Raw genomic sequence first — 27,678 nt, 5'->3', positions numbered from 1 at the left:
TTTTTTATTTCATCAAATTATTTTAATAATATAAGGAAATAAATGCTTGTCATCTCAAAATTGCTATTTGACATATTATGGCATTTATTACCATAAAATGTAGAAAATGCAAAAAAAAAATTAAAACTGAATATCTAATACAGGAACAAGAAAATTAAAATTAAATCAGAGCCATCTATTAGGTCCATATGAAATACTTTTCGTGCTCTACTAAGCGCCATCTATGTTTCGGTGTTATTACATTTCCACTACGAACTTCGAGTGACCAATCTATACCAGTATATAAGTGTATAATCTATGGCGGACTGGCCGATCGGAGTACGGACACTTTTTTTTTTTTTTAATCAGTGGGTTCCCGCGCTGGCAAAGGGAACGCGTTCTCGATCCTAAGGCACGTGTCACATTATTTATTGTTGTTAACGATCTGTTCACCTATTTTACTAAGTGTTTAATAATGTCTTGACGATTTGAGACACCAGAAGAACCGGTTTGGTACACGTGATGGCGACAGGTTTGTGCCTTTATTATTATTTTTTGTTTTATTTCCAGCGACCGATGCGTCTATGCGAAATGTCAATATTATCGCTTCGTGATCCGTGAGGATATTGTTATGATGTTCGAATGTAAACACCGAAATCAGTAGATAGCCCATGTGTTATTGTGATTTCGGAGAGTGTGTAATTGACACCTAGATATAGATTTGTAGAAAGTTTCTTATTACGTATTCCATTAGTTATTATAAATAAATACATAGAAAAAAAAGCCCCTTCATACGGTTTTTTCTTCGAATGTGATCGTACGATCGAGCGCGAAAACAATCACCCAATCACAATGTAGAGAGGATCTCACCCCATGCTTCCAAAAATATTTGATCCAATTGTATAGCTTGTTTCCAATACTTTATGCTGCGCTAGTATTTAAGGGATTTTATGGAAAATCAATAGCACAGAAAAATGCATTATGTAAATTTTTGCAATCTATAATAAATAATTGTAGATATATATGTTTGTTTAATACAATTTGAACGTAAGCGGTAAATGCAGCCTATACTGTCAGGTATGATATGGTTACGGTCTTTAGTAAATGCCTTAATTTTGATACTCACGGTTATATTTTCCTGTTAGCATTTAATGTATTAGTACTATGATGTATGAAATAAATGCCTTTATTTCTTGTTCCCTAGCCTTTATTAGACTAACGCCCCACGGCTCCACATGGGTACAGCAGACATTTATTTTGTCACTTATAAATTTTCTTTACGATCGAATTTCTCAAAGAAGGAGGTAAGCTCTAATTTCGATAGGTTTTTTTACTCCATAACTGTGTGCGTTTTGAACCGATTGGCGTTACTCTGTTTGTGTTTGATAGGAAATTATTTACGTTTGGTGCCATTTTAGAATCTAAAGTGGAACCTCCAGATAAGTTGCGGTCGATGTATCTTATTGTAGAAAAGAATTATTAAGAGTTATAATTCTAATCTAGATAAAGATTAAGACAAAAGTAGCATTATCACAATGCTACTTTTGTATTGTTCAGCCGATCTTGTTCAATATTCACATTTTTTTTTTGACATGTGGTCAGACTAAGCGACATATGTACATACATTCGCTTACATCCATTATAATGAAATTGGGGAGCGTAAGAAAAATAAGGGTCTGAACTCTGGATGCATTTGTTAATAATTTATGCGATATCATTGCTTTAGGATTATAAATCAATTTATTCAGTTTCGGAATTACGTGGATGTGTTTTTCGAATTGGCATAATATTGTTAAAAGTTTGTTATTTTAGAATTTATAAATTCCATATTCGTTGTCAAAAAAATCACGTAGATTTTTTGCCGCTCACAAAATGTTTTTAACTTCCTTTTTAAACAACACTTAATACGTAATGTGAAAAACATGATTAGATTTTCGTAATAAGATCTTGCAAAATTAAACAAAAATAAGTGAAGCTAGGTGTATGCATTTTATTTTGAAAGGTTTAAAATGCAGTAATAATAATAATAAAAACAAAATCATAACTTATATTTTTCATAAATTCTTCACTACATAGAATAAAACAAAGTCACTTTCTCTGTCCCTATGTATGCTTATTAAACCTTTAAAACTACACCACGGATTTTGATGGGTTTTTTTCTAATAGATAGAGTGATTCAAGAGGAAGGTTTATGTGTATCATCATATATCTATTATGTTACTCCGAATGTAACGCGTGCGAAGCCGCGGAGAAAAGGTAGTACATCATCATCAGCACATATGTGATCCCACTGCTGGGACACAGGCCTCCTATGAGGGTCTATTTTCTAACGGCAGTATGACGTCACGCTGCATTGCATTTCTTTCTCTTAATTATTATTGGGCATACAAATTCCAAGTAGTATAGGAATCAATTGAGTACAGGGAGATACAATATTTATTAAACACTCGTCATAATATCATATCATACTTCATCATACTAATCATATCATACTAATATTATAAATGCAAAAGTTTGTAAAGATGTGTGTGTGTTTAATTTTTAGTTTTATAGCATTGAAATGCTTTATAAATGAAAAATTTTGAAAGAATAGAAAAATGTGTGTGTGTTTGTTGCTCTTTCACGCAAAAACTACTGAACCGATCGCAATGAAATTTGGTACGTAGACAGCTGGACAACTGGAATAACATATAGGCAACTTTTTATCCAGATATTCCTACGGGATACGGACTTACGCGGGTGAAACCGCGGGGCGCAGCTAGTATGTTATAAAATATAATGTTAACAATGGCTGTGCAAGTCTTATCACTTATGCGATAAAAGCGCGTAACTAAACATTGATAAACTTAAAAGTTTTGTTTCGAATATAAAGAAAGTGTTCTTAAATCAAATGTTTAGCCGAAATTATAGTTTTTGCCCGCGGCTTCGCACGCGTTAAATTTGGAGGAGTCAAATAGATCTTATTATACACATAGATCTTCCTCTTGAATCACTCTATTTATTAAAACTTAACCTATTTAATATGTGGTGAAGTTTTAAAGATATAAACATACATACAAACAGACAGACGCGGGAAACGACTTAGCTATTGTGTTTGCTATGTAGTGATATCCACAATCGTTACTTCGTTTATACATAGTATATGTAATAAGTATATATATATATATGTGTAATAAGTATGTAATATGTAATAAAATGGAAGTAACTTTTTAAAGTAACTCTTCTTTCCAATGATTTCAACCGATTTGAATTAAATTTGATACGAAGATAGCTTGAGAAAGGACATAGGGTAGTTAATATCCCGTAATTCCAACGAGGATTAGCAGTGTGTGTGGGTAAAAACCCGGGTCTTTCTATCTTCTCCTTAACTATGCGGACGGGAGGAAAGAAAGAACCATTTATTTTAACACACACTACCAGTAACATAACATAAAAAAAAAAAACAGAAAATTATGGGAAAAATAGAAATAAAATCCTATCCTACTATTCCACTAATATTATAAATGTGAAAGTTTGTAAGGATGTGTGTGTGTGTGTGTTTGTTGCTCTTTCACGCAAAAACTACTGAACCAATTGCAACGCTGGACAACTGGAATAACATATAGACAAGTTTTTATGCCGATATTTTTTATCCCGCGGGGCGCAGCTAGTAATATGTACTTATAATTATTACGTAATTATTACGTGCGATATCTAAGGAAAGCTATTAAAAAATAACGCGGAAGGCACAAGATGGCGTCTATGATGTTTGAATGTTTGCGCAGATATCATAATGATTTGTTTTATGAGAATTTTGTTTTCCAATCCAGTGACGTAAGCAAATACGTAAATAACCTAATGCCGTTGGCAGTGATAGTTATTTGGATGAAAATAAAGAGATTTCACGAATATATTTATGTTTTCCGTTCGGTTGCATAATACTCCATACGTTATAATAAAACAGTAACCAGATCATGTCTGTGCATTAAATATTTTTTAACAAGAGTAATTGCTTAATGCTATTTGAATGTTTTATAAACAATGGTTACTAAAAAACGTTTGTTTTTATTTGCGAAAATTAAATATATAAACTACTGAAATTTTGATGAAATTAATATATAATTGTTATTGGTGTAAAACCGTTTTAATTATAATTTTAAATAAATAATATTTTAACTGTAGATTGACATTAATGTTCGCAATCAAAACTGACAGACTTGAAAGTAGAACATCGTTTATTAATTAATTAGCCAATATTCATATAATTAATACATCTAATAATTTATTTATTTTTTTGTTAATTATATTACCTACATCATGTGTTAACAAACATACCTATTTAAAAACAACGTCTAATAATACGTAATATCTTGTCAATAATTCTTTTTTTTTATTTATTTCGAATGTTTTTTTTTTAATTACCATTAACATGTCACGTGTCATTGAAATGTCAATTTATCAAATAATAGTTACTACACTGAAAACGATTAAAGGAGAAAAAAGCGCGATAAGAGAATAATTATTGTGTTTTTTTGCCCATTTCGATCACCATATCTGTCCTTCATAGAAACCATAATATAATATATAAAATAAACATGGCAGATAATGTTCAACTGTGATTTTTATGGTTCGATAAGGGTGGCCTTTGGTCCCTCCAATTTTTATTACATTGATACAACTTTCAATTGCGCAATTAATTTTATTTTGACTTTAAAAAATTATGGTTAAACTATTATTGTTCGTTACCAACCACTCGCATCGGGATCGAAGAAATGTAACTTATCACTTTACAAGAAAAATGACTGTCGAAAACCTGTCCAGTAGTTTCGGAGTCTATTTTGCATAAATATTATTAATTTTGCTTTGATCTTACCTCCTCAGATTAAAAAAATAACTTTCTGAGTCTGAGATACCTGGATATTAAGTGAAGTCCCGTGGCCCCTACTGGGGTATGGGGCAGATGATATACATCGGTTTCACTGATCGATTTTTTTTATGGATAAGTAGGTGATCAGCCTTCTGTGTCCTGCCAGACCGAGAAGTTTTTTTTTTGTACGTCCCCACCGGGAACGAACCCAGGACCCCATGCGTTAACCACTGTACCAAGGAGGCGGTCGAGATAGATATTAGTGCCCATAAATGGATGTGAACCGAACGATTAAATTATGACAAAGAAGCTATGGAAACAGGGAAATCATGATAACGCAATTGTATAATTGACGCATCGGCCCACAACCATTGCTTATCAGAAACATCGAAGCGGAAAATTGCACATACAAACGTCAAACAAACACATTTGTAGGACAACAAACAATAGTTACAAAAAGGTGAAATAAGTACAATTGAAAATTGTATAAGTTGTATTAACTGTGTTTACCGATATTGGCAAGTAAATATGTTTAAAATGACGCAATCGCGTAAAGAAAAGCTTCATTTATCATCATCATTATCATCATCATCATCATCACCATCTTCATCACCATCTTCATCACCATCACCATCACCATCATCATCATCATCACCCCATATATGCTCCCACAGCTGGGGCACGGGCCAAGTGCGGGTTGGGCACTAGTTTAGGTAGTAGTTTTTGCGTGAATGAGCAACAAACACACACGCATCTGTACAAACTTTCGCATTTATAATATTAGTTGGAAGTAGGATAAATAGCATTTTACGGCGCAGTAATGCTGAGATATCGGTAACATCTGCGTAGTAGGAATATATACCTATCCATTGCGTCTAAGATTGTTCTCAATTAATAAGACAGCTCGTTTAACACCACGACCCTTGAATCAACTACATTATTTGTGATATGGTGTCAAATTTATTAGCTAGTACATTCCACTTTTGCTATTGAAGAAAATCAGTTTTGTAATTAAATAAAATTTGTAAATTAAGCCATACTCGGCATGTGCTACTTCCTACTTATCCTATCTTACTTCTTACTATCCTACTATAATCCGATCCTACTAATATTATAAATGCGAAAGTTTGTAAGGATGTGTGTGTGTGTGTTTGTTGCTCTTTCACGCAAAAAATACTGTACCGATTGCAATGAAATTTGGTACGTAGATAGCTGGACAACTGAAATAACAAATAGGCAACTTTTTATCCCGATATTCCTACGGGATACGGACTTACGCGGGTGAAACCGCGGGGCGCAGCTAGTACATCTATAATTTTTCTTGTTGAATCATGTTTTAGTGTATGCTTTGTATGTCGCCCTTAAGGAATAAATAAATAAATAAAATCAATGTTGAAGATACAGCTTTCCTGGCAGAAATTAGATCAGCGCCATATTTGAATATTGCGGTGTCATTTGTTTTATGATATGCGAATAGGAAACCGGGATGTGGGTTAACGATCTTATATACGTGAATGTGTGGTATGCTGAGTGGATGGGACAGTTGAATAATAAATTAAAACACCGCCGATGCTTGTTCGTAATATTGTAATTATAAAGAAATATAAAAAAATTTACGATAGAAATTAGAAGAGTGTATGAATACATGCAATTAATTGGTACAAAAATGGAAACAATATAGTTCAACCATTTGTGATAAGTCAGTTTATAATCTGTGAGATTGTGAATTTTAACTGTTATATATTCTATGCGAAACATATCCATTGTCAACCAAGTAACAAAGTCTGTATTATATTTATTTTATACCCGGTCAAAGCGAGCGAGGCCAGGTAACGGCTGCTAGTTAATAAAACAAGTTGTTTGTGTGGGTGTGGTGATCGCGGCTCGTATATGATGGGTCATGATGCGTTGCAACGTCACGGACTGCGGTATTTACGCAGGAAAACATGTCAGTGTGGGGAAAATATATATGTACTATAAAGATAGTGTGTGTGACTAACATACAATATTGACTAGGAACTAACTAATTCAGTGATGGTATAGTCACAGAATCCTATGCTACTAATATTATAAATGCGAAAGTTTGTAAGGATGTGTGTGTGTTTGTTGCTCTTTCACGCAAAAACTACTTAACCGATTGCAATGATATTTGGTACGTAGACAGCTGGACAACTGGAATCACATATAGACAACTTTTTATTCCGATATTCCTACGGGATGCGGACTTACGCGAAACTGCGGGGCGCATCTAGTATGTATTAACTGACTGTATAATTACTCAATTAATACAAAAAATATCATCGTACTTATAATTATCCTTTACATATAACGGATAATAGAGCTTAATTAACTTTAAATTGCGCTCCAAGGTATATAAATATCAATAAATTATTATCTAGACGAACACACAGTGTGCCATTCATCCTAGGCGCCTGAGAACAACATCGTTCAGCTTTATCTAGGCATTTAGACCGTTCTGTGACCTGGATATGGGAGGTTATTAGTATCGCAATTATCACTTCTTCGGAACAACGGTTTGTTGGATCTTAATTTGAAATAATGCGATGTGAAGTTTATTATTTTATTGTAGAGTAAATTAAAAAAATACTGACCATTTTGATGGTCTATTTCGTGCTTCGACTTAAACTTCAATGCTTTACAGGCATTTGTTATGTAGATATAAAAATAATCAATAGGTCAAGTGCGAGTCGGACACGCGACTCTAAGGGTTCTGTACATGTAAGCTAAAGAGTAACTGGCATTTTTTTTTTTATGTCATAGCGGGCAACTGGGCTGGTGGTTCGCCTGATGGTAAGCGGTGACCACCGCCCATGAACATTCGCAGAGGTAGTGCCTCTGAGAAGGTGTTGCCCGCTTTTAAAGGGTAAAGGAAAAGGAAAGGATTAACGACTGGAAAGAAGGAATGGACTGGGACGGGTGAGGAAAAGGAAATGGGCCTCCGGCTCCCCCACTCACCGTACGAAACACAGTAGCATGTCACTATTTCACGCCGGTTTTCTGTGGGGGTGTGGTACTTCCCCGATGCGAGCTGGCCCAATTCGTGCCGAAGCGTGCTCGACTCCCACAATAATATTATAAAATTGGTCACCCATACAATAAGGAACTGTTGCTTAAACGCGATTTTTTTATTTATTGTTATAGCGGCAACATAAAAAGGGTCATGAAAAACTGCCTGTTGACAGGCGGACGGACAAACAGACAGACGGATATGCGAAGTGTTAGAAATATAGTCCCCTTGAGATCACAACCAGCTGGGTTGTCGACGACGAGAGGAGAGAATTTAATGAGAGTTTGCATATATGTTTTTCAATTGGTAGTATAATATGATATTTTATTATTTACAGAGTGGAGTCGAATGTGGGCCAGTGCATCGTTCGTTGGTGTGCTGATCATTATTGGTGTTCCCTTATGGTGGAAAACGACCGAGGTGTTCAGGTATTCCAGTCTGATCTCTCTTTAGTATAGCAGTAACTAGCTGACTCGGCAAACGCTGTTCTGCATCACTCTTATCATTTTGGCGTATGAAAATAAATGTTGGCCTACCCGATATGCGCACAAAATTTTATCAGAATCGGATCAGCCTTTTTGGAGGAGTATGGCAACGGACATTGTGACACTAGAATTTTATATATAGGGAGAATAAACTACTTTCTACTACAATAACTAGTACTCTAAAGGATCGGGATTGGAAGCCAGCCAGCACGAAAGATTTTCTAATGTGTTCTTTTTATACGAATTAATTTCTGAATAAGTTCACCCATATTCCTTTCTTAATTCGGTGTGTGTTGCCAACATCGAAAAATATATTAAATTTAGAATAACATGGGTATATAGGAAATATAGGGTGTCGTGAATTCCCGTATTATCTGGTACTATATGGGACGGATGCATTATACATCATGTCATTGATTTATTTTCTTTACCGGTGTGATCACCTTTTTGTGTGCTGCCAGAATAAGACATTCTCTAATACCACTGTACCAAAGAGGTGTTATATAATTAACTTTTTTTACTAAATTTCAATGATGTACTTTGTACATTCAGTATCTAGTCTATTTGTTCGTTGATTGCTCAATGTTGTACCTATATTTAACACAAATAAAACAAAAGGTTTTTTCCTTTACTATATTTAGACTAAGTAGTAACCTCACGCAAAGCAATAAAAAGCAATAAACTTGTTTTCAACTCGGAAATTCAAACTTCATCCAAAGTTTAAACAAGTGACTAAAAATTAAACAAAACTGTTGTAAAAACGTTATCAATTTAACGAACAAGGTTGACGTTGAATTAGCGACATGCTAATGTCGGATTTAATTGCGTAGCTGAGCTGAAAAAAAAATACATCTTTTACGGCCTGATATGAAAATTTCAACCGTGATATTGTAAATAGGAGAAAATGCCCACGTTCTTCCCATGTCTACGTGCCTGCAGCGAAGTATACAGTTATCTGTGGATCGTTGCGTAGCTATGTTATTGTTTACAATCAGATATTGTGTAATGGCAATATTATGTCACTGGGTTATCGAGCCCTCTGATGCGTTTGACATTTATGCGGAAACGTTCAAGGACAATGCCAATGGACAATGACAGAATGATCGGTTTTTGGCGCGCAAAAACTTTGCATGTCAAATGACGTCAATTTAAACATACAGAGGTAGATAAGTGGATAGAATAAAAATTATAGAATTAAAAAAGAAGTTTTAATTTGACATACGGAAAGAGAATTTATTTTAGATTAAAATAAATAACATGTTAATTGTTTTTTCACCGTCTATCTTGATTTTAGTTTTATGATAAAGAAATTAAAAAATTAATTAAAATTACTCCAAGTCAAATAAATCTTCTCCAGTAGATTATATCACTAGGTATGTATTTAAAATGTAAGGGTTATTGAATAACTAGTTTTAGGTATTTTACCTAGGGTAAAAGTAACTTAGTAAAGCAGTGGTGGCTCAGTGGTGAGAACCTCGGACTTCAAAATCGACAAGTCGGGGTTCGAGACCGGGCGAGCGTGCAGAAAATAAAATGATTTTTCATTTTATCTGCCCATGTGGATAACATCACCACTGCTTAAACGGTGAAGGAAAATATCGTGAGGAAACCGGCATGTCCAGGAATCAAAAAGCTCAACGACATGTGACATCTGCCAACCCAAACTTGGCCAGCGTGGTGGATTATGGCCTGAACCCTCATAGGAGGCCTGTGTCCCAGCAGTGGGAACATATATGGGCTGATGATGAAAAGTAACTTGCACCATATATCACACAAATCCGATCGACTGGTTGGGCATAAAAAGTAACAAACATAATAAATATCCTTATATAATATATATATATATATTATTCTTAAAAACTATCTACAACAGAAATACAATTCTCGTAGGCCTATAACAGTTTCTCTGTTTTCAGAGTTACACTGCCTTATGACCAGATAAGCAGCTTCGACACGGATTCACACTTCATCACCACAGAGCTGGTGGTACTGGCTAATGATGAGCGGACGGCTAGTGATGTGGCTGCTCGTATTGAGAGAGACTTTGAGAAGTCAGGTGATGAGACTTGAAAAGAAGATACGATAGAGATAAATCTTTGAAACTATGTTCATAAAACTATGTCTTAGTAAATAGGATTATCATTTATTTCATGTGCATAAGTATTTGTTTCATATTGATAGAATTACAGCAAATATCTACTTGTTTTCCGTCAGCAGAAAATGCCCCATATTTGTTGTTGTACTCTCAATAATACTTTGTATCGAGATCTTAGTCTGGATGATTGAGATTTTATGCATTACATGAAAAATGCACATGTATCTATCCAGTATTAAAGATAGTAACAGATTCCTATACATAAGAACGTTTGGTTTCAGACGTGATCAAACTGAAGATCACCAAGCAAGTACTCCCGGAGAAACTGCGCAACACCCTGGACACAGTTGCCGAGGAGGTTGAAGCGGTGGAGGAGATCAGCAGCCTGGTGGACCTGAAGAAGCACAACACCTTCTACGTGGTGCAGAGGACGCCGCTGTTCCGGGAGGTGTGGGTGGGCGCGGAGAGAGTGGCCTTCTTTCGGGATGCTAGAGGTAGGGTGGCTGGAGAATTTTTGGGTTTTTTCTGGCATATAGGATGGATTCCAGTGCGATTAATTAACTAATGAAGTGCGATTAAAGAAATAGAGAGGAGAATTTAAAATATGTTATTATATCACTTAAGCACGTATTATTTCATTCTTCTTATCGTCTTTTAAAACATTCACTAGCTGTGACCCGCGGTTGAAACCGCGTAAGCGTGCTGCGTAACCGTATCCCGTAGGAATATCGGTATAAAAAGTGCCTATGTGTTATTTCAGTTGTCCAGCTATCTACGAAGCAAAACAGTATTATTATTCACCAATAGATGTCAGAAAAAAAAAACGAATAAAACACGAATATGACATTATTTCAGTTGTCCAGCTATCTACGAAGCAAAATAGTATTATTATTCACCAATAGATGTCAGGAAAAAAAAAACACGAAAATGACATTTTCTAAAAAAAAATTCTAGCTAGATCGATTTATCGCCCCCGAAACCCCCTGTATACTAAATTTCATGAAAATCGTTGGAGCCGATTCCGAGATTCCAATTATATATATATATATATATATATATATATATATATATATATATATATACAAGAATTGCTCGTTTAAAGGTATAAGATAAGATAATCGATAATATGAAAAAAAATTTGGCACGAGCTACTGTTAACGATTTAATATTATACTTAAGAGGACTAAATTAGTTAAGTCCTTGTATTATAACACCTTAAAGTCTATTATGATTTACTGCATTTAACAAGATCATAAAGAAGAAAATGTATCATATGCTTCCGGGTAGATGGTTCTATTTACCTTGAATCGAATACTGTGTTGAAAATGTAATGTAAAAAATTTGATACGAAATACTACAAAGATTCTTATATACAATTCTAGCAAATTCTAGCAAAATATAAGTTTTATAGTGATTTTTTTTTTTTAAGGACTACCAAGACATTTTTAGGAAATCACGTATTCTTATTTCGCGAGCATAATGCCTACGTGTGTGCGTGCGGCCCTGTGTACCGATAGAGCCGAGACCGATGATTCGTTGATTCCATTAATGTGTGCGTGCGTCATTTAAGCTTTTGCAGTCCCATTAAAAGTATTTCAATAAGAAAGCAAATTATACTTAAACAGAAGTTCTATTAACGATATAAACAGAAGTTTTTTTTTTTTAATTTTCCTTAAGAAATCGATGTCCATTTTATTTATTTCGATGAAACCAATACAAATATACATTAAAGCGTTACTTAAAAATTGGATGGTTAAAAGCAAAACTCTCAACCTCTTCCAGTTGTTTCCACCCTCATACAAGCCCTGACCCAATGGGTGTACCACCCGGCCACCCTGCACGGCGCCCGCTCGGAGACGGGGGACCGCGCCCGCCGGGTGCGCTTCCCGGGGGGGGCGGGCTACCACGTGGTGGTGTCCGTGGTGCACCCGCAGCCGCGGAGGGAGGTGCACTTCGACGCTGCTGAGGCTGTGGAGGGTTTGTAATAAGCCGACTTGACGAGAAGATGTATATAAATTGCTGCGAGGCGCCCGCTTATGTGGTATTCTGATGCGTAAGCTGTATCACAGCCAAGTATCATCAAAACCCGTTCAGTGGTGTGCGAAAGAGTTACCAACATTCATACATTATTATTATTATATCAGCTATACATTAGTGAAAGTCTCATGACAATTGAACCAGCCGTACCAGAGTTTAGCCGGAGCAAACAGAAAGATAGAAATTGATATAAGATGTTCCTCGATGCGTGTACAGTGTATATGTATTTAATAAAAAGTGGTTATTTTACAAACTTAAATTGGTTATTACAAATAGACAGCCTCGCTGTAAAGTATTCGAAACGACGGGTTAATAATATATAATGAATAAATCGCGTTTAAAAATTGTTAAAGAGTTTTTAATTTCTAAATGCATAATACTCGCATAAAATCAAACACAAGAAAACACTCCAATTTTATTAATTTATATTGATTTCAGATAAGAGAAGAGTATTTTAATTATTATAACTTAAATCCACCCGATTTCAAAACCGCTCATAAACCCAAAATAAATTAATATAAGGTTAATTAACCTATCCACTCACCACCTTTTAGCCTTTGGAACCTTCTACTTTTCCATTTACTGATTTGAGAAAAGATTTTTTTTTATCGTAGACTACATCGGTTCGTTCGTCGACGAGCTGAGCGAGCTCCATAATTTCACCCTCAAGTCGCAATGGATCTACTTGCTGGATTTCGACTTTCAGCCGAAGAAGGTTGGTCTTTATAATTAATTCGTTAATTATGAAATTTTCGTATATATCAAGTGTGGTGATTAGTGTGACTTTGGTGGTAATTCTAGAAAACATTGAAAAGATGCAATTAATTTTTATTTTTCTAACAATGGTGACGTATGTAGAACGCGAGGTGACTGACTGACTGATCTAATCATCGATCAGGCTGAAATTTTAAATGCAGGAGGAAAGTTAGTACCATGAATTTTTGTTTTTTTTTTAGTACACAGACGCAACTGCGGGCAACTGCTAGTTATGTTATAATTAGAAATACATTAAGACTATTTAGTTTTCTGTTCTTTCTTTTTATTATTTCATTCATAGTTTTATATCATTCAAATGCATTATAAATCGAAATCCTGCCTCACGCTATTTTTTTTTTCTATTCTTTAAAAATTCCTCAATTTAAGTTTACTTTCTTTGTAATTCGGGTTCCCAAAAAGCCCAGAGATCTCGATCCTTTAATCAAATTCTCCCCTACACCCTTGTAGCATATCCTATATCTTCTCGTTTTACCAACCCATCTCTTCCCATTTTCTCACCCAGATAATGGATAACTCGACCCTGGCCTTTAATCTAAATCTCCTCTTCACCCTTGTAGCATACCCTATATCTTCTCGTTTTACCAACCCGTCTCCTCCCATCTCACCCAGATAATGGACAACTCGAGCCTGGGCCACCACTTCGGCATACGCCACGAGCGGCTCCACCAGCTGATGACGAGGCTGGAGGAGCGGGCGGCGACGCACGTGTCGCAGCAGCCGGCTATCAACCTCGCCCTGTATATTGTGCCCTGCGATATGGCGCCTGTGGTTATATATGATGCTGATAGTGAGTTCGTTTTTCTTTTATGTTGGACTGTCAGATGTTATCCTGAGACTATGATATTCATATAAATATGCATTTATTTGGGAAAGTCTATGTCAAAATCTATTACAGTTTTTTTACATTTCTAATATACATATGAAGTCTGGGTATAATTTTTCTTTTTTTAATCTTCGTGAGCACAATGCAAAAAAAAGTTAATTGAAGCTAGTAATGAGTGAATTCATTCAATCAAGAAATATATTCATCTCATTTTGGTACATATAAAAAAGCAATAAAATATATCCTTGTTCTTCCTATAGATTTATTGAACATATTACAGATAAGAAAGTGAACGCCCCCGTGCAAGCGTTCATGTCCCCGAAGTGGGGCGGCGTGGTGCTGGGTGCGCAGGAGTGCGGGGACGAACCGTTCGCCCCTAACGTGCCGCTGGTTATGGGGACGTTTCTGGCCCAATTGAGGAATCTTATTGGTATCACTGATAAGGTAAACCGTTTTTTATCGCTTTAAATGGTTCTCAATTAGTTTGACGAATATACCAGTATCTATGTATAAGAAACTCAGCCAGTGAGAAATGGCCAATGAGCTTAATTCCAAGTTATAAATTTAACAATACAGTGGAAAAACTATATTCAATGTCTCGCAGTTGTTGAGGTATGTGTAGTATATCCGTCTGTTATAATTTATTGTGTATATATTTAGATGATTTTTTTATTTTTATGATAGGAATTGTATGCTGCTTATATTGATTTGTTGCCTATCCACTACTGATATGAATAGTTAGAATTAAACTGTAATTTTCTAGAAAGAAATTGACCTGAAATTGTTAAATCTGTTTTGTAAAATCTGATTGCTAAAGAATTTATAGGGAAAGAGTCAAAAAATTTACATTTTGAAAGTTGTTTTTTTTTCTGTTTACTTCATCTGAATGCATTTTGTTATTACCAATTCCTTCAATAATACATACATTAAAATTAATATATTTTTTTATTAATTATTCCAGGAACCAATAAGCGGCGCACACTTGGACCCCCTCCGCTCGGTGTCCCCCCGCAAGTGGGAGGTGGACAGTCTGCTGCGCGTGAGGACGCTGGAGCACATCACCTCCGCTGAGAGGAGCCTGAAATCGCTCGCAAAGCTGTTGGGTGAGTTGTGTGTTGGGTTGACCAATTTTAACGTGGCTTCGAAAAGACGTGTTCAATACTTTACAGAAATAATAGCTAGTGTAATAAATTGGCATAGGTAGGGTACTTATTTTTATTTTTTCATTGCATGCTTACTTACGAACGTGCTTTTGTAAATTATCAAAAATCGATAAAAAAAACTTGTATATGTATAAGAGATGTCACTATAAAAACACCATTGACGACAGATTGCATTGCATCTATATTCCATACTAATAATACAAAGCTGAAGAGTTTGTTTCTTTGAACGCGCCAATATCAGACACTACTAATTATTTCTCTGTTAAATATTCATAGGCTTCTTTTATATGCATGTAGGACTCATAATATCACGTACAGAGAGATCAACCCGTATATAATCTAGCTAACTAAATAAATAAAAATTAAAAAATCCGTGTCCAGGTGAAATATCGAACATAGTGATCAACGAGGAAGTGGGCGCATCGATCAACACGGCGGTGCAGAACATCCGGCGCGCGGGCGCGCTGGCGTCGGCGGGCCGGCTGCGCGCCGCGTACGGCTGCGCGCGCGCCGCGTACGTCGCCGCCGAGGCCGCCTTCATGGAGCCCAGCTTGCTGGCTCTGCTCTACTTCCCGGATGATCAGAAGTATGGAGTATTAGTATTGTCTTGTGTTTGATTTTACGCGAGTATTATACATTTAGAAATTAAAAACTTTTTAACGGATTTTAAACGCGATTTATTCATTATATTATTAACCAGACGTTTCGAACACTTTACAGCGAGCGTGGTCTCCCCGTGACCCGTGACCGTTTTTAATTTCTATATGGAGTATTATTTATATTGGCGATACTAAATGGTACTGTCGAATTTGTATAAGACATATTTGAATAACGAATTCATCGATTTTTTTATGGCGTCGTTGGCGTCGTTTGATGGTAGTACTACCACCACGAGCTGGGCGGTTAATTCGTGCCGAAACGTGCTCGACTCCCACATGCATAATTAATATTTGAAATTATAAGGAACATAGCTTAAGAACAAAGTACCTAACATATTTGTATAATTTCTTCGTGATTCTTTGATACCTTATACGGGGACAGCAAGGTTCTTTCACATTTTTTATTTTATTTTACTTGATTTGAATAATTTGAAATATTAATTGGGTACCTCAATTGACATAATATGTACTATATGCAGTCACGCCATGAAAGGAGACTCACGGTATGATTTAAATTTGATTGATCGGTCGCATTGTAGAAAAAGGTCTCGTAACGATACTCTTGCATACAAAAATCCACAATTAACACAAACAATAAAACTGTATTTTCTATAATGTGAAAGAGGTCACATTTATTTTCCCAAACTCCTAGAGGCATTCGGGTAAATAATACGGGAATTCTTTCATGGCGTGGACTTTTACATTATACAAACATATAAAACGACCAATATTTCCAAACAATATCAAAATAATTAATTATTTTTCCAGGTACGCTATCTATATACCATTGTTTCTACCCATCATGTTCCCGGTTATACTGTCATTGAAGAACTTGGTGCTGTGGTTCAGAGGAAAGTCCATAAAAGAAAAGGCTGAATGAAATATCATGAGTATTAAATAATTTTAATTTCGTCATTATGTCTTTTATTACATACCTTGTACGCATAACTTCTAACGACTTCAATAATGACTGAATTTTACTAAATTAATGAAAAATAGATTTAAAAAAAAACAGTATTTCAAGTCAAAAATTTGGAAGTATGAAACTTCAATATAAATACATAATGTAAGAACCACTTTTTTTTAAGGAGCTCGATCCATAATTATGTTTTCTGCTATGTGATCTTAGAAATAACATATTTAAAAAAGGAAATAATATAATTAATAATAAAACAACATTAATCCATTGCATTCACAATTTAATGATACCGAGGTATTTTTACAATCAAACATTTATATTCTTATGCTATCTATTGAATACATTACATCGTATATTATTTGTTACTACAATAAACAATAGGAAATATTAAACTGATAAAAATTGTACAAATAGGCCATTTTAAAAAACATTGTTTCGTCAGTAAACCCTCCAGATCGCAATATCTTGAATAACTAGGCAGTATTTGTTCTTAATTAATTAGAATTTAAAACAAAAATACAGGCAACTTTTGTCTAATATAGTTATATTATCTGTGCTTTTGTGTGGTATATGTATATGGCAGAGAGAGAGAGAGAAATAATATTTCAAAACTTAATCTGAAACTTAAAATATATATATATATAATATCAAGTTAATACATTGTGCATTTTTATATAATTCATGTTGTGGTTTTACATAACTTCTTAAATTTGAACAACCCTGAGACAAAGATGTGTCAGCAAAATTATACAACCAAATAGACATATCTTCTTGCCATGAAGAAGGAAAAAATAAAACAAGAAAAAATTACGAATTTTTGGTGCCATTCGATTAGCAATAACAACATTGAATTGTATTGATATTAGGTTAAAAAAATAGATTTTTAAATAAAACATTTTATCGGTTACTAAAAAAGGCAAGACAAAAACCGAAAGCCAATCATATTCTTTATTTTTAACTGAATTATTATCTAATGAGTATGTTGCGTTTTAGACACAAAACATCACTTTATTAACGTTGATATGTGACCATAATACATATAGTTTTATTTTATCTTACATTACATATTCTATACCTATAGACAGAACATTTTTTTGTTTAATATGCATACGTTGCTACGTAGAATGAACTTAAAATAATCTACGATTCCATGATTTTTTTGTATGAAAATAAAAACATATACATAAACTTCATAATCAGAAATAACATTAAATCAAATTAAGAATGGATACTGATAAGTGTATTATCATTTACTGAATAATAATAATAAAAATATATGCTTTAATACTTATACTATCTAGAACAATGATATCTTAGACGTTATTTAGGTGCGCTGTGAGAGTTAGGCTACTGAAAACAGAAGTGTGAGCTAACTCGTGAGTTTTATAATGAGGTAATATTTGGCACAGAGATATTTATAATGTCTAAAGATTATAGGGAACATATGTTAAAGGAGTTAGCAGTACATATATATAAAACTAGCTGTGTCCGCGGCTTCGTACATACGAATTCAAATTAAATTCTTCAGTGTTTACACATTCGCGATCGCCATTCGCCATACATATTGGGCGCAGTAAGTTGGTGCTAGCTATCCATGCCCTTACGTCCGAAAAATAACTCTAAACGCGATATACGAATCTGTAGGCGAATAACTAGTGCCCGGCTTCGCCCGTGGTACATATATAGCCTATAGCCTCCATTTATTAATGGGCTATCTAACACTGAAAGAATGTTTCAAATCGGACCAATAGTCCCCAAGATTAGTGTGTTCAAACAAACAAGCTTTATAATATTAGTATAGATTAAAAGCCGGACACGGACAAACAAAAAATTGTATCATTATTTTTTGGCTAGCGTTACTGGAATCAAGGCATAGTTTCAATTTTTATTCAAAGTTGAACTCTTCTAGGGTGTTATTACATGATATAGATTTATGATTATACATAGCCAAAGGGTAGAGGATACATTATAATATTGTAAAAATCGTCTACATAAATTATAGCTTTCGTGTTAATTAGTACTTGATTAAAACTCGATATTTGCCCAAACACTCATAGATCTCTGTTCCAGCAGTGGGAACATATATGGGCTGATGATGATGATGATGATTTGCCCAAAATCTTATCCACTACAGACATACAGTTAATATCGATATATAAAAACAATACTGTTACATTAACATATAAAGCTGTATTTATCAATAACTTTAGACATGATTTTCTATAACCTAACATTAAATAAATCGTATACTCAATATTTTGAACAATAAAGGAGTATAATAATAAAGGGAGCCTACAACACTACGGGATACCAGTGTTAACTTGTCTAAATACACAAATTAGGTCTCAACCCAGTCGGTCTCCGTAATCATAGCTAAATTCTCCCCTTTCCCGGGCAAATATTCAAACTCCCACAAGGAATTACTAAGAACCAACGTCTCGGTCTCTTGCAGTTCAATTTTCACCGGACTGCATATATTTTCGCATGGCATTCGCGGTTTCAATTGGATAAAAGTGTTCCCTTTCAGTTGGGACATGATAATCAAGCCTATATCGAACTCCAGATACTTATAACGGTTCGTTTCGTAATTCTTCGACAGGAGCAACCAATTGAAATGGGAGGGGGGGATTTCGGGGGAGAGGAAGTACGGGCGGGGGGCGAGGACTCGGAATGTTTTGACGGCTCGAATGTCGCAGTTCTGGAAGTGGATGAACCAAGATGGGATGTTGCTCTCTGTTATTCGCGAAACGATCTCCTGCAGGTCCATAGGTTGTTTCCCAATACGTATGTTGGTTAGGATTCTGCAGGGCACCGATTCGCGGAGACGGTCGTCGTTGCTGACGAGGCCTGTGAAGTTATACTCCCCGGTGGACCACTCCATGTACGCGTCGGTTACGATAACAGGTGCACCTCTGAGGAGGTGGTGGTTTAGCACTTCATTGTGATCCGTGTTGGCTATGCGAGCGATGTTTTCTGAAAGTTAGAAGTGTTTACGTTACTTGGAACGTAATAATGGAGTATAGGTATTCAGGAATACATTTTAAATATATAAATGAAGGAATTCGATGTAAATTTAGGTTTGTGATAGATTATTAAAACGACTTATTTCTGATTTTACTCCACACAATATTATAAACAATATATAATTACAGCATGATAAATGTTTTTTAAAACAATTTTTAGTATTTTTGGCTTATCATTGAGGGGTATGAAAAAAATATATTGGCCGATTCTCAGACCTAGCCGATATGCACTCAATATTTCATAAAAATCGGTCCAGTCGTTTTGAGATCTTTTATAACAAACGCTGCAACACGACAATTTAATATATTACAATTATTTGATATTATTAATAAAGGAAGTAAACTATGGAAAAAACCATATGAAGAGAAGAGAAAGAGAGTGGGAGAATTGTATACCGTCACTAACGATGTTTACAAAATGCCACGTCGAAGTAAACCAGTTCAGTTATTTAAGGGTGAGATCTTGACCTTATATGATTTAATTTTTGTTAAGAAAAGAATTAAATCATCTCAAATAACTAGTCAAATACAGAAAAAAATTAGTTTGTGAAAAAATACTTGTATAGCTGTACATGTGTATATGTATACAAAATGACACTCGACTGCAATTTTATTCGTCAGCAAACTTTATTTTAACTACTTACGTATAGCTTCACAGGCAATACAGTCATTGGTAGAAACGGGTTCAGCTTCAAAATTCTGCAGTGGTATTCGCTCCAGTACACATTGATTGTAATAAAGTGGTGTCCAATTTATTAAAGGCAGCAGTTTTATCAGCGTCAATCGAGCTACCGCGGAAATATGCCATTGGAATGCATCGGTTTGGCTCACAATGTAGCCAATCGCCAAAAACAGCAAAAACAATAGGATGATCCTTCGCCATCTCTTAATCGTCGCCCTTCTCACTGCACTCATCAAAGGGCGACAAATAATATCTATCTCATCGTCACTCATACCCACTTCTTTACAATATTCATAAAAGGAACGCACTTCCGAATTGAGCAATTGAAATTTTTCGCGTTGAGACATATTTTCCGAATTTTTCGCGTTCATTTTCATGGTGACCTATAAATTACTTAACGATCAATAATAACTTGGTGTGGTTTCGTATTCGTGTCAGAGAATTGAATTGGCGCGCGCGCGATGCAATTCTTTTCCTGTCGTTCAATGTAACGACTACAGATAAAAAATAATTATAGCCAGATAATGTCTGTATAGGTATCTTATATAAATGAAATATTTACACAATATGTAATTTATATGCGCAATGCTAAATAAACTAAAGTCTAACAATTTGTTATTTATTAATTTAGAAAACGTTTACAAATTATATTATAGAATTTATTTAATTATTCAAAGCTAATAGTATTGAAATGGTTATATTTCTAAATGTATGCTTGCAAATTTAGATTTGTTTTTTGCAACTTAATTTTTCAATTTTAGTGATAAAAAAATAGTGAAAAAAGAAGAAAATAGCAATACCGAAAGTCAAGTACCTCAATCCGCCATATTGAAAGTGTATAAGTGGAAATCAGTCAAAAGTTGACCTCATTAATAATTTTTGTGTTTACTGCTATCGATTTCATAATTTTGTAATACTTAAAAAAATATTCGCTTTTTTAAGATTTAACGGTAAAATTGTGTGAATAAAAATTTGCAGAAAAGTTTTTTTGCAAGTCTTTTGACGAATACGTCACAGCGCCATGTTGTATTCCTGCGCTGATTGCAGGCACGAGAAATCTGCCAACCCGTTTATTTTTTGGGATTAGTTCCCGAGAATAAATCGAACTGCGATTTTGTACTCAAATATATTTGAATTTATATTTGTTGGCAAATGTTATAGACTTTAGTGTATTCGATGCATCCCAGTTGTCGCATTTTGAGTGTTAACTCCTAATTTCAACTGCAGTTTTGTGCATCCGCGAAAGTTGAAAGGACTGTGTTGTAAAAGAAAGAAGTGATAATTAGCCAAAATTCCGGTCCCTACGCGTAGACGAGAAGGTGCCTACCCGCCGGGGCAGTCAGGCGAAGGAGATATGAACAATAAACGAAAAAATCGCCAAGGGCCACCGAGGTAATGCTTTATGCTACTTTATGTACACTAACTTCCAGCATTGGATTGGGATGACATGTCTTTGTTATTTGGGGCAGTATTCTTGAGACACGTAAAATAGACATCCGTATTGTCACATTGACAGATTTTCCGATGCGAGCGTGGTTATTTCGCAAAAGTAGCGTGTAAACAAAACTATCTAATAAAAAGGAATTCGGCGCGACACAAGTCTAGGAGCGGCGGCCGCCTGCCGTATCGCTATAGATATTTGTCCTACTTTTATCGTGCTATGACCACGATTAATATAGCCCTGTGCGAACAGCTGATCCCTCCTCGTATCGCAAATAACTCTTTTAACACCTAGTAAAGATAATTAGAGGTATGTTTTCATAAAGTAATGGTGCAGTTGTTGGTGGAAAATATGTATTTTCGAGGTTTACATAGGGAAATAAATAGTGCAATTTTGGCAAACATCCAATGTCCTTAATGAGTTAGAAAATTTTGTAACATCAATGCATTATTCTTGATAAACTTTATTTTCAAACTCAAATTGTTTTATTTGTATGTGGTTCATATACCATCTAATCTTATATACTTTATTTTAATCAAAACATAAGATTTAACCCACATAAACTAACAAATGACTTAAAACATGTAGTAATAAGTAAAAAATATTTCATCATATCAAAAGAGTTTTCAAATTGTATGCTTATTGTGTTATCTTCTGATTGTTCTGATGTACTAATATAGTGATATGAGAATTTCTTAAATCAGTTCAGTAAATCTGGAGATTACCCCCCTACAACATCACAAATTCACAAACTACCTCTTTAATATTGGTAATGGTACTAAATTATGAACATTATTGTAAAATAAATATAAAAGAAATGAATTGTAACTTCAGATCATATCTGCACATGTGTCAGAAGTAACATAAATTTAACAGTTACTTCTATTATATTAAAAATCTTAATATATGGTTATGTTTACAATTTACTTTATATGCCCTATGCAGGTTGTAATTTGAACAGTGTAATTGCTTTCTGTATAATAAATTGAACAAAATTGTAAGTCTAATTGCAATCAAAAATAAATTTTCAATAAGTGTATATATGTATTATAAAATAAACGGCTCTCTGGGTACATGTACTAAAATTCATGATCACCATTTTGGTACCTTGCCTCACGCATCTCAAAATTATAGACTGATCAGTTGTCTTGTCATTGACTGCACATGCTAGTAGCCCGCTCGCAAGTGCTAGTCCATTCCCTCTATCCAGTTGTTAAATCTTACCTTATCTCTAACCCCCTACAAAGCGTCAGCACATTCTCATAGACCTGCCTCTGCAAATGTTCATGGCTGGTAGTCATCGCTTACCATCAGGCGAACCACCAGCTCAGCTGCCCGCTCTGACATAGAGAAAAGAAGAATAAAAACAAATTGTATTGCTTTTGCCAATAATTCATAATCTGTTTCCAGTATTCCTCTGTAAAAATTTATGAAAATATGTGCATCACATGGGAATAGCTCTAAATATCTTCATTGCCTCTGAAGATTGATGTTTTTAAGGAAGTAGTGTTATAAAATGACTGCAATAGCAATTATTATGCAAATTTTAATGCTTGATTTATATTATCTTTGTTTGATTGAAAATAATTCTAATTGTTATTGTGATATCTATCTATAAATATTCAAACCGATTGTCATATCATGAGCCTCGCAAAAGCGTTAAATTAGCGATGCACCTAACTTCGAACAAATATTTATTTATTTTTTTTCTTTGTTACTGAATAATTTAATATAAAACATATAATTATTTTCCGTACATGTGTTTGTCAATGAAATGAATGGCTTAGACCGCTGCACTGATTTAATAAATTTTTTTGTTGTGTAGTAGGTTTATTCCAGAATGATTTTTATTTACAATTTGAATATAAGCAAAGCCTTGGGCAAATACTTGAACTTTATGAATATTTATTAGATCTCTAGTAGACACCTAATCGCATATTTTTCATATGTTTATGTAATATAGCTTTGTTTGTCACTACTTTAAAACTTTTTAATTTTCATTTGATATAAGCAAATCTATAATAAAACTCAGCTGAACCGGACTTCTTAAAAACATTATTACATACAACAAACCTGAGGAATGTAAACATAATTTTTAAAAAAAGTTGATCATGAAGCCCTTTCAGTTGAGATTTGTTACAGAACTTATGATGTAATAAGAATGAATGTAAAAGGAAACAAAAGAAATGTTGTTAAAAGTATTTTCTGTCACTATGCAAATATGTATTTGAAAGTTATGATTCTATAATTAGCTGAGTTTCTTTTACTTTAGTGACAATCACCGAAAATAGTTGCAGAATTTAACTATATTAATTTGTTTTTTTATTATACTCAGGACATAACAATATCAAGCCAAGAGATATTGTCTCGATATTTGTAACATATTTTATTACAAAACTAGCTGCGACCCGCGGTTTCACCAGCGTAAGTCTGTATACCGTAGGAATACCGGGATAATAAGTTGCCAAAACCAAATTTCATTCCAATCGGTTCAGTAGTTTTTGCGTGAAAGAGCAACAAACACACACACATCCTTACAAACTTTCGCATTTATAATATTAGTAGGAAGTAGGATAGTAGGATTAGTATATTAGTATAAGTATGATATAAGATTAGTAGGATAGAATTAGTAGGATAGTAGGATTAGTAGGATTACTAAAAGCAACAGCGAAATATTACAACTTTGTCATGCTATCTTCTAAAGCCATATATTTTATTCATTTGTTATATTTCCATTTATTTAGATATTTATTGAAATAAAAGTAGCACAAACAAGCACAAAGTATATACACTCTGCCGGTAATTGTTTAAATTAAAAATTAATTGCCATTAGCAAGTCAATAGTAACAGTACACATATGATACATGGTGTTTCCCCTCAGTGAAATAATTTTAATTGCAAATGAAGTGTCTTCTTGCGATAACAGTAATTTCTTTGTACTAGTTTTGATTGGAACTTCCTATTGCCTATTATGTTCTGTTAGTTTCACGGCTATCTGTATCAAAATATGTAGTTGTACATATTAATGAATCATTGTTAAATGGATCTGTGCTTTGTGTCACATAGGATGCTTTTTTTTTAACTTTATCTCTCTCTTCATCAGCTCTCTTATTACATTGTCGCGAAGACAAAAATTATCCTATGTCCTTTCTAAGATCTCAGCATATATTTGTATGAAAATTTCACCCAAATTGGTGCAGTTTTTTTAGACGTGAAGAAACACATAGATTCAATTACTTTCACATTTACAACATTAGAAGATAAAGAAGAGAATTTCTTACATTTGGTATGCAGTAATTATAACATCAAAAAGGAAAAAGACAGTCGAATTCAGAGCCTCCTCGGTTTTTTGAAGTGGATTGAAAATCAAGGACTGTTTTTTTTTTTCGCATATGACAGACATGACAATACGCTTTTTACAAACGGATAAACGGATTTTGCACTTAGTGTGTCAGCGCAGTGATGCAGAAACTACCTTTGCTTTTATAGGATTAGGTACGCTGTGTAACTGTCACCCCTAGCGTAGCGGGTTTCGTCTTTTTATTTATTTTTTTTTTTATATTAGCTCTCGGCCCACGGATTCTTATTTCTTTTTAGCGAATTTCGTCTAATTCGCTCATGTCGTTTTAGGCAGGAAGAGGAGACGGAAGGATAGACTAGTAGTTACTTTTGTATTTCTAATATTCTAATATAATTTTAGTAGGAATACTGGTAGAGAAAAAATATGTATATTTTTTTTTAAATTACGATTAAGGCCATTGTGTTTTATTATTAATTTTATAATATTGAAAAATTTTAGTTAGTAAAAATTTTGCTTTTTTTTTAAATATGGAAGGAAGCTAACTTTCACAATTAGTGTTGCATCGATCAAAATTTACATAAGTAATTATACTGCACATTTGAATAGTTTTTTTTTATGTACAACCCAGCTACCTCAACTAGTTGCATGAACATTCCATAAATGAGGGGTACAGCTCAATCTTTTTGCCAATATTGATTTATTGTCAATATTGAAGACAAATTGCTATATAAAGCATTATATACTTACTAGCTGGACGTCGCGGCTGCGCTCGGATTGACCCGGGAGGGACATAAAATAAAGCCTATTACACTCGCGGATATCGTGGCCCTGGCATTCATATTGGTAAAGAAAATTAAAGGATTCGATTTCCAACCAGTTTAAATGGACAGGTCCTATTCAAACCAAGTGCACGAAGATCTGTGATAGTACAGAGTTTATCTTAGAAGACCGATTAGGATCGCCGGGATTAAAAAATTATTTACGGAAATTTTCTCAAAAACTAGTTGAGTGAGTGCAGTGTAGTTAGTGCTCCTCTCCTACTATATGATACTGTTAACCGACTTAAAAATAAAAGAGGAGATTCTCAATTCTTCTGTATATTCTTGTTGTTTTTTTGCCTTTTAATGTCATCGTCGACAATGGAGCCGGTGTGTCGCCTGATGGTAAGCGCCACCACCCGTACATAAAATTTTTACATACCTAGGCACAATGTCGTTTGCAGACTTAATGGAATGGGATAAAGAAAGGAATGACGAGAGATATAAAGGAAAACACTGAGAAGTGTAAAGAAAAGCATAAGGGCCTCCGGACCTCATAACTATATATTGAGTTAACCGATTTTGATGATTATCTTTTTAACTTGAAAGCTGGTACCTCCCGTGCTGTCCCATTTAAATTTGGTCTAGTTCTACCAATATGAAGGCGGTTTCTCATAAAAATGATTGTTTCTTTATCATCCTCAACGGTTATTGTGTTACAGATCGCCGCGGGGCCGCGTCGTGGCCGAGGGTGTTTACAATAACGCACACTTCATGCACGCGGCCACGTCGCACGTCGGCGACATCGTGCAAGTGCTCACACAGTCGGGCAGCCTGTGGGAGGGCGTGTTCAAAACTTTCAGCGCTCAGTTTGAGGTGAGTCGCGGGCGCGAAGCCCGCGGTCTTTTTTTTATCCGATGATAGGGCACGCGCGTGACCACGATCTCGCCTGATGGTAAGCTGAGATGTGGCCCTAAATGGTGCCCACTTCCCTTGGAAGGTAATTTACTTTTCACTTGAAGACCGCCATATTGTAACATCGATTACTTATAGCAAGCTTGCATATTATAGCTTACAGGACTCGGGGATCACGTACGTGTCCAACGGTGAATATTTGAAATCGGGGTTAGTAGTAGTTCCCGAGATTAGCGGGTACAAACCACCAAAATCATCACCATTATGTAATTAGTATAGATTTTCTATGTTTGGCAATGGGAGCTTAGACGTCGGTTATTTTTTACCACGGTGAAACCTCTAATTCCGATGGGTATACCCTTTACCTACGCTGGCGGAAGGTAGTAGTGTCTGAAAGTTGCTCTGAGCAAATGCGATGGGGTCTAATATATGTTATAGTCGAAACTGATTGCCGGTTAAAACAACTTTTGACTGATTTTGGTATAAGTTTGATTGTAACATATATTTTGATCGGCTCACGCCCTTCGCTTGAGCCTAAACCTTTGACCGCCGGGCTACTCACCTACACATGTGATCGTATTTGTCATATTCATTTCAACTATAATTATTATCCGTCTTATATAGACGCAGAGACGGGCATATAGACACTCCCAGCTATGTATGAGTATGTTAATTATATACTTAGTCTGGCCATAAATACTGTTACACTTAATTATAAAAAAATATTACATTTGAATTTCGAATCTG

At 34.8% G+C, this 27,678-nt stretch overlaps 3 protein-coding genes across 4 annotated transcripts in view; 2 read left to right on the top strand and 1 right to left on the bottom strand.

Moving 5' to 3' along the window:
* Positions 1-16,807, top strand: part of LOC119833336 (GPI transamidase component PIG-S) — a 41,328-nt gene extending 24,521 nt beyond the window's left edge. The window contains exons 1-11 of one of the 2 annotated variants that reach the window (XM_038357332.1): positions 349-511; positions 8,191-8,281; positions 10,255-10,394; positions 10,715-10,927; positions 12,216-12,410; positions 13,085-13,185; positions 13,857-14,034; positions 14,351-14,514; positions 15,032-15,173; positions 15,615-15,819; positions 16,661-16,807. In XM_038357332.1, the coding sequence (XP_038213260.1) occupies positions 502-511; positions 8,191-8,281; positions 10,255-10,394; positions 10,715-10,927; positions 12,216-12,410; positions 13,085-13,185; positions 13,857-14,034; positions 14,351-14,514; positions 15,032-15,173; positions 15,615-15,819; positions 16,661-16,772 (1,551 nt within the window). In that variant the 5' untranslated portion in view covers positions 349-501 and the 3' untranslated portion in view covers positions 16,773-16,807. Of the gene's footprint in view, positions 1-348; positions 512-8,190; positions 8,282-10,254; positions 10,395-10,714; positions 10,928-12,215; positions 12,411-13,084; positions 13,186-13,856; positions 14,035-14,350; positions 14,515-15,031; positions 15,174-15,614; positions 15,820-16,660 lie in introns of those variants that run through there. The other variant, XM_038357325.1, reaches the window with a different exon arrangement.
* Positions 16,808-17,788: 981 nt separating this feature from the next.
* Positions 17,789-20,942, bottom strand: LOC119834152. Its single transcript, XM_038358439.1, has 2 exons — positions 20,479-20,942; positions 17,789-19,784 (listed from the first exon to the last, which is right to left on the bottom strand). The coding sequence occupies exons 1-2, from the start codon at positions 20,891-20,893 to the stop codon at positions 19,150-19,152; spliced, it is 1,050 nt and encodes a 349-aa protein (XP_038214367.1). The 5' UTR covers positions 20,894-20,942; the 3' UTR covers positions 17,789-19,149.
* Positions 20,943-21,349: 407 nt separating this feature from the next.
* LOC119835335 (ataxin-2-like protein) overlaps positions 21,350-27,678 on the top strand; it is a 33,350-nt gene continuing 27,021 nt past the window's right edge. The window contains exons 1-2 of the mRNA XM_038360098.1: positions 21,350-21,908; positions 26,739-26,892. Coding sequence (XP_038216026.1) covers positions 21,871-21,908; positions 26,739-26,892 — 192 coding nt within the window. The 5' untranslated portion in view covers positions 21,350-21,870. The remainder of the gene's footprint in view (positions 21,909-26,738; positions 26,893-27,678) is intronic.

This window comes from Zerene cesonia, chromosome 2 (genome assembly GCF_012273895.1).
Source record: "Zerene cesonia ecotype Mississippi chromosome 2, Zerene_cesonia_1.1, whole genome shotgun sequence".
In the NCBI taxonomy this organism is placed as follows: Eukaryota; Metazoa; Arthropoda; class Insecta; order Lepidoptera; family Pieridae; genus Zerene; species Zerene cesonia.
The sequence above is the reverse complement of the archived record's forward strand: the minus strand, read 5'-3'. Positions and strand labels throughout refer to the sequence as shown.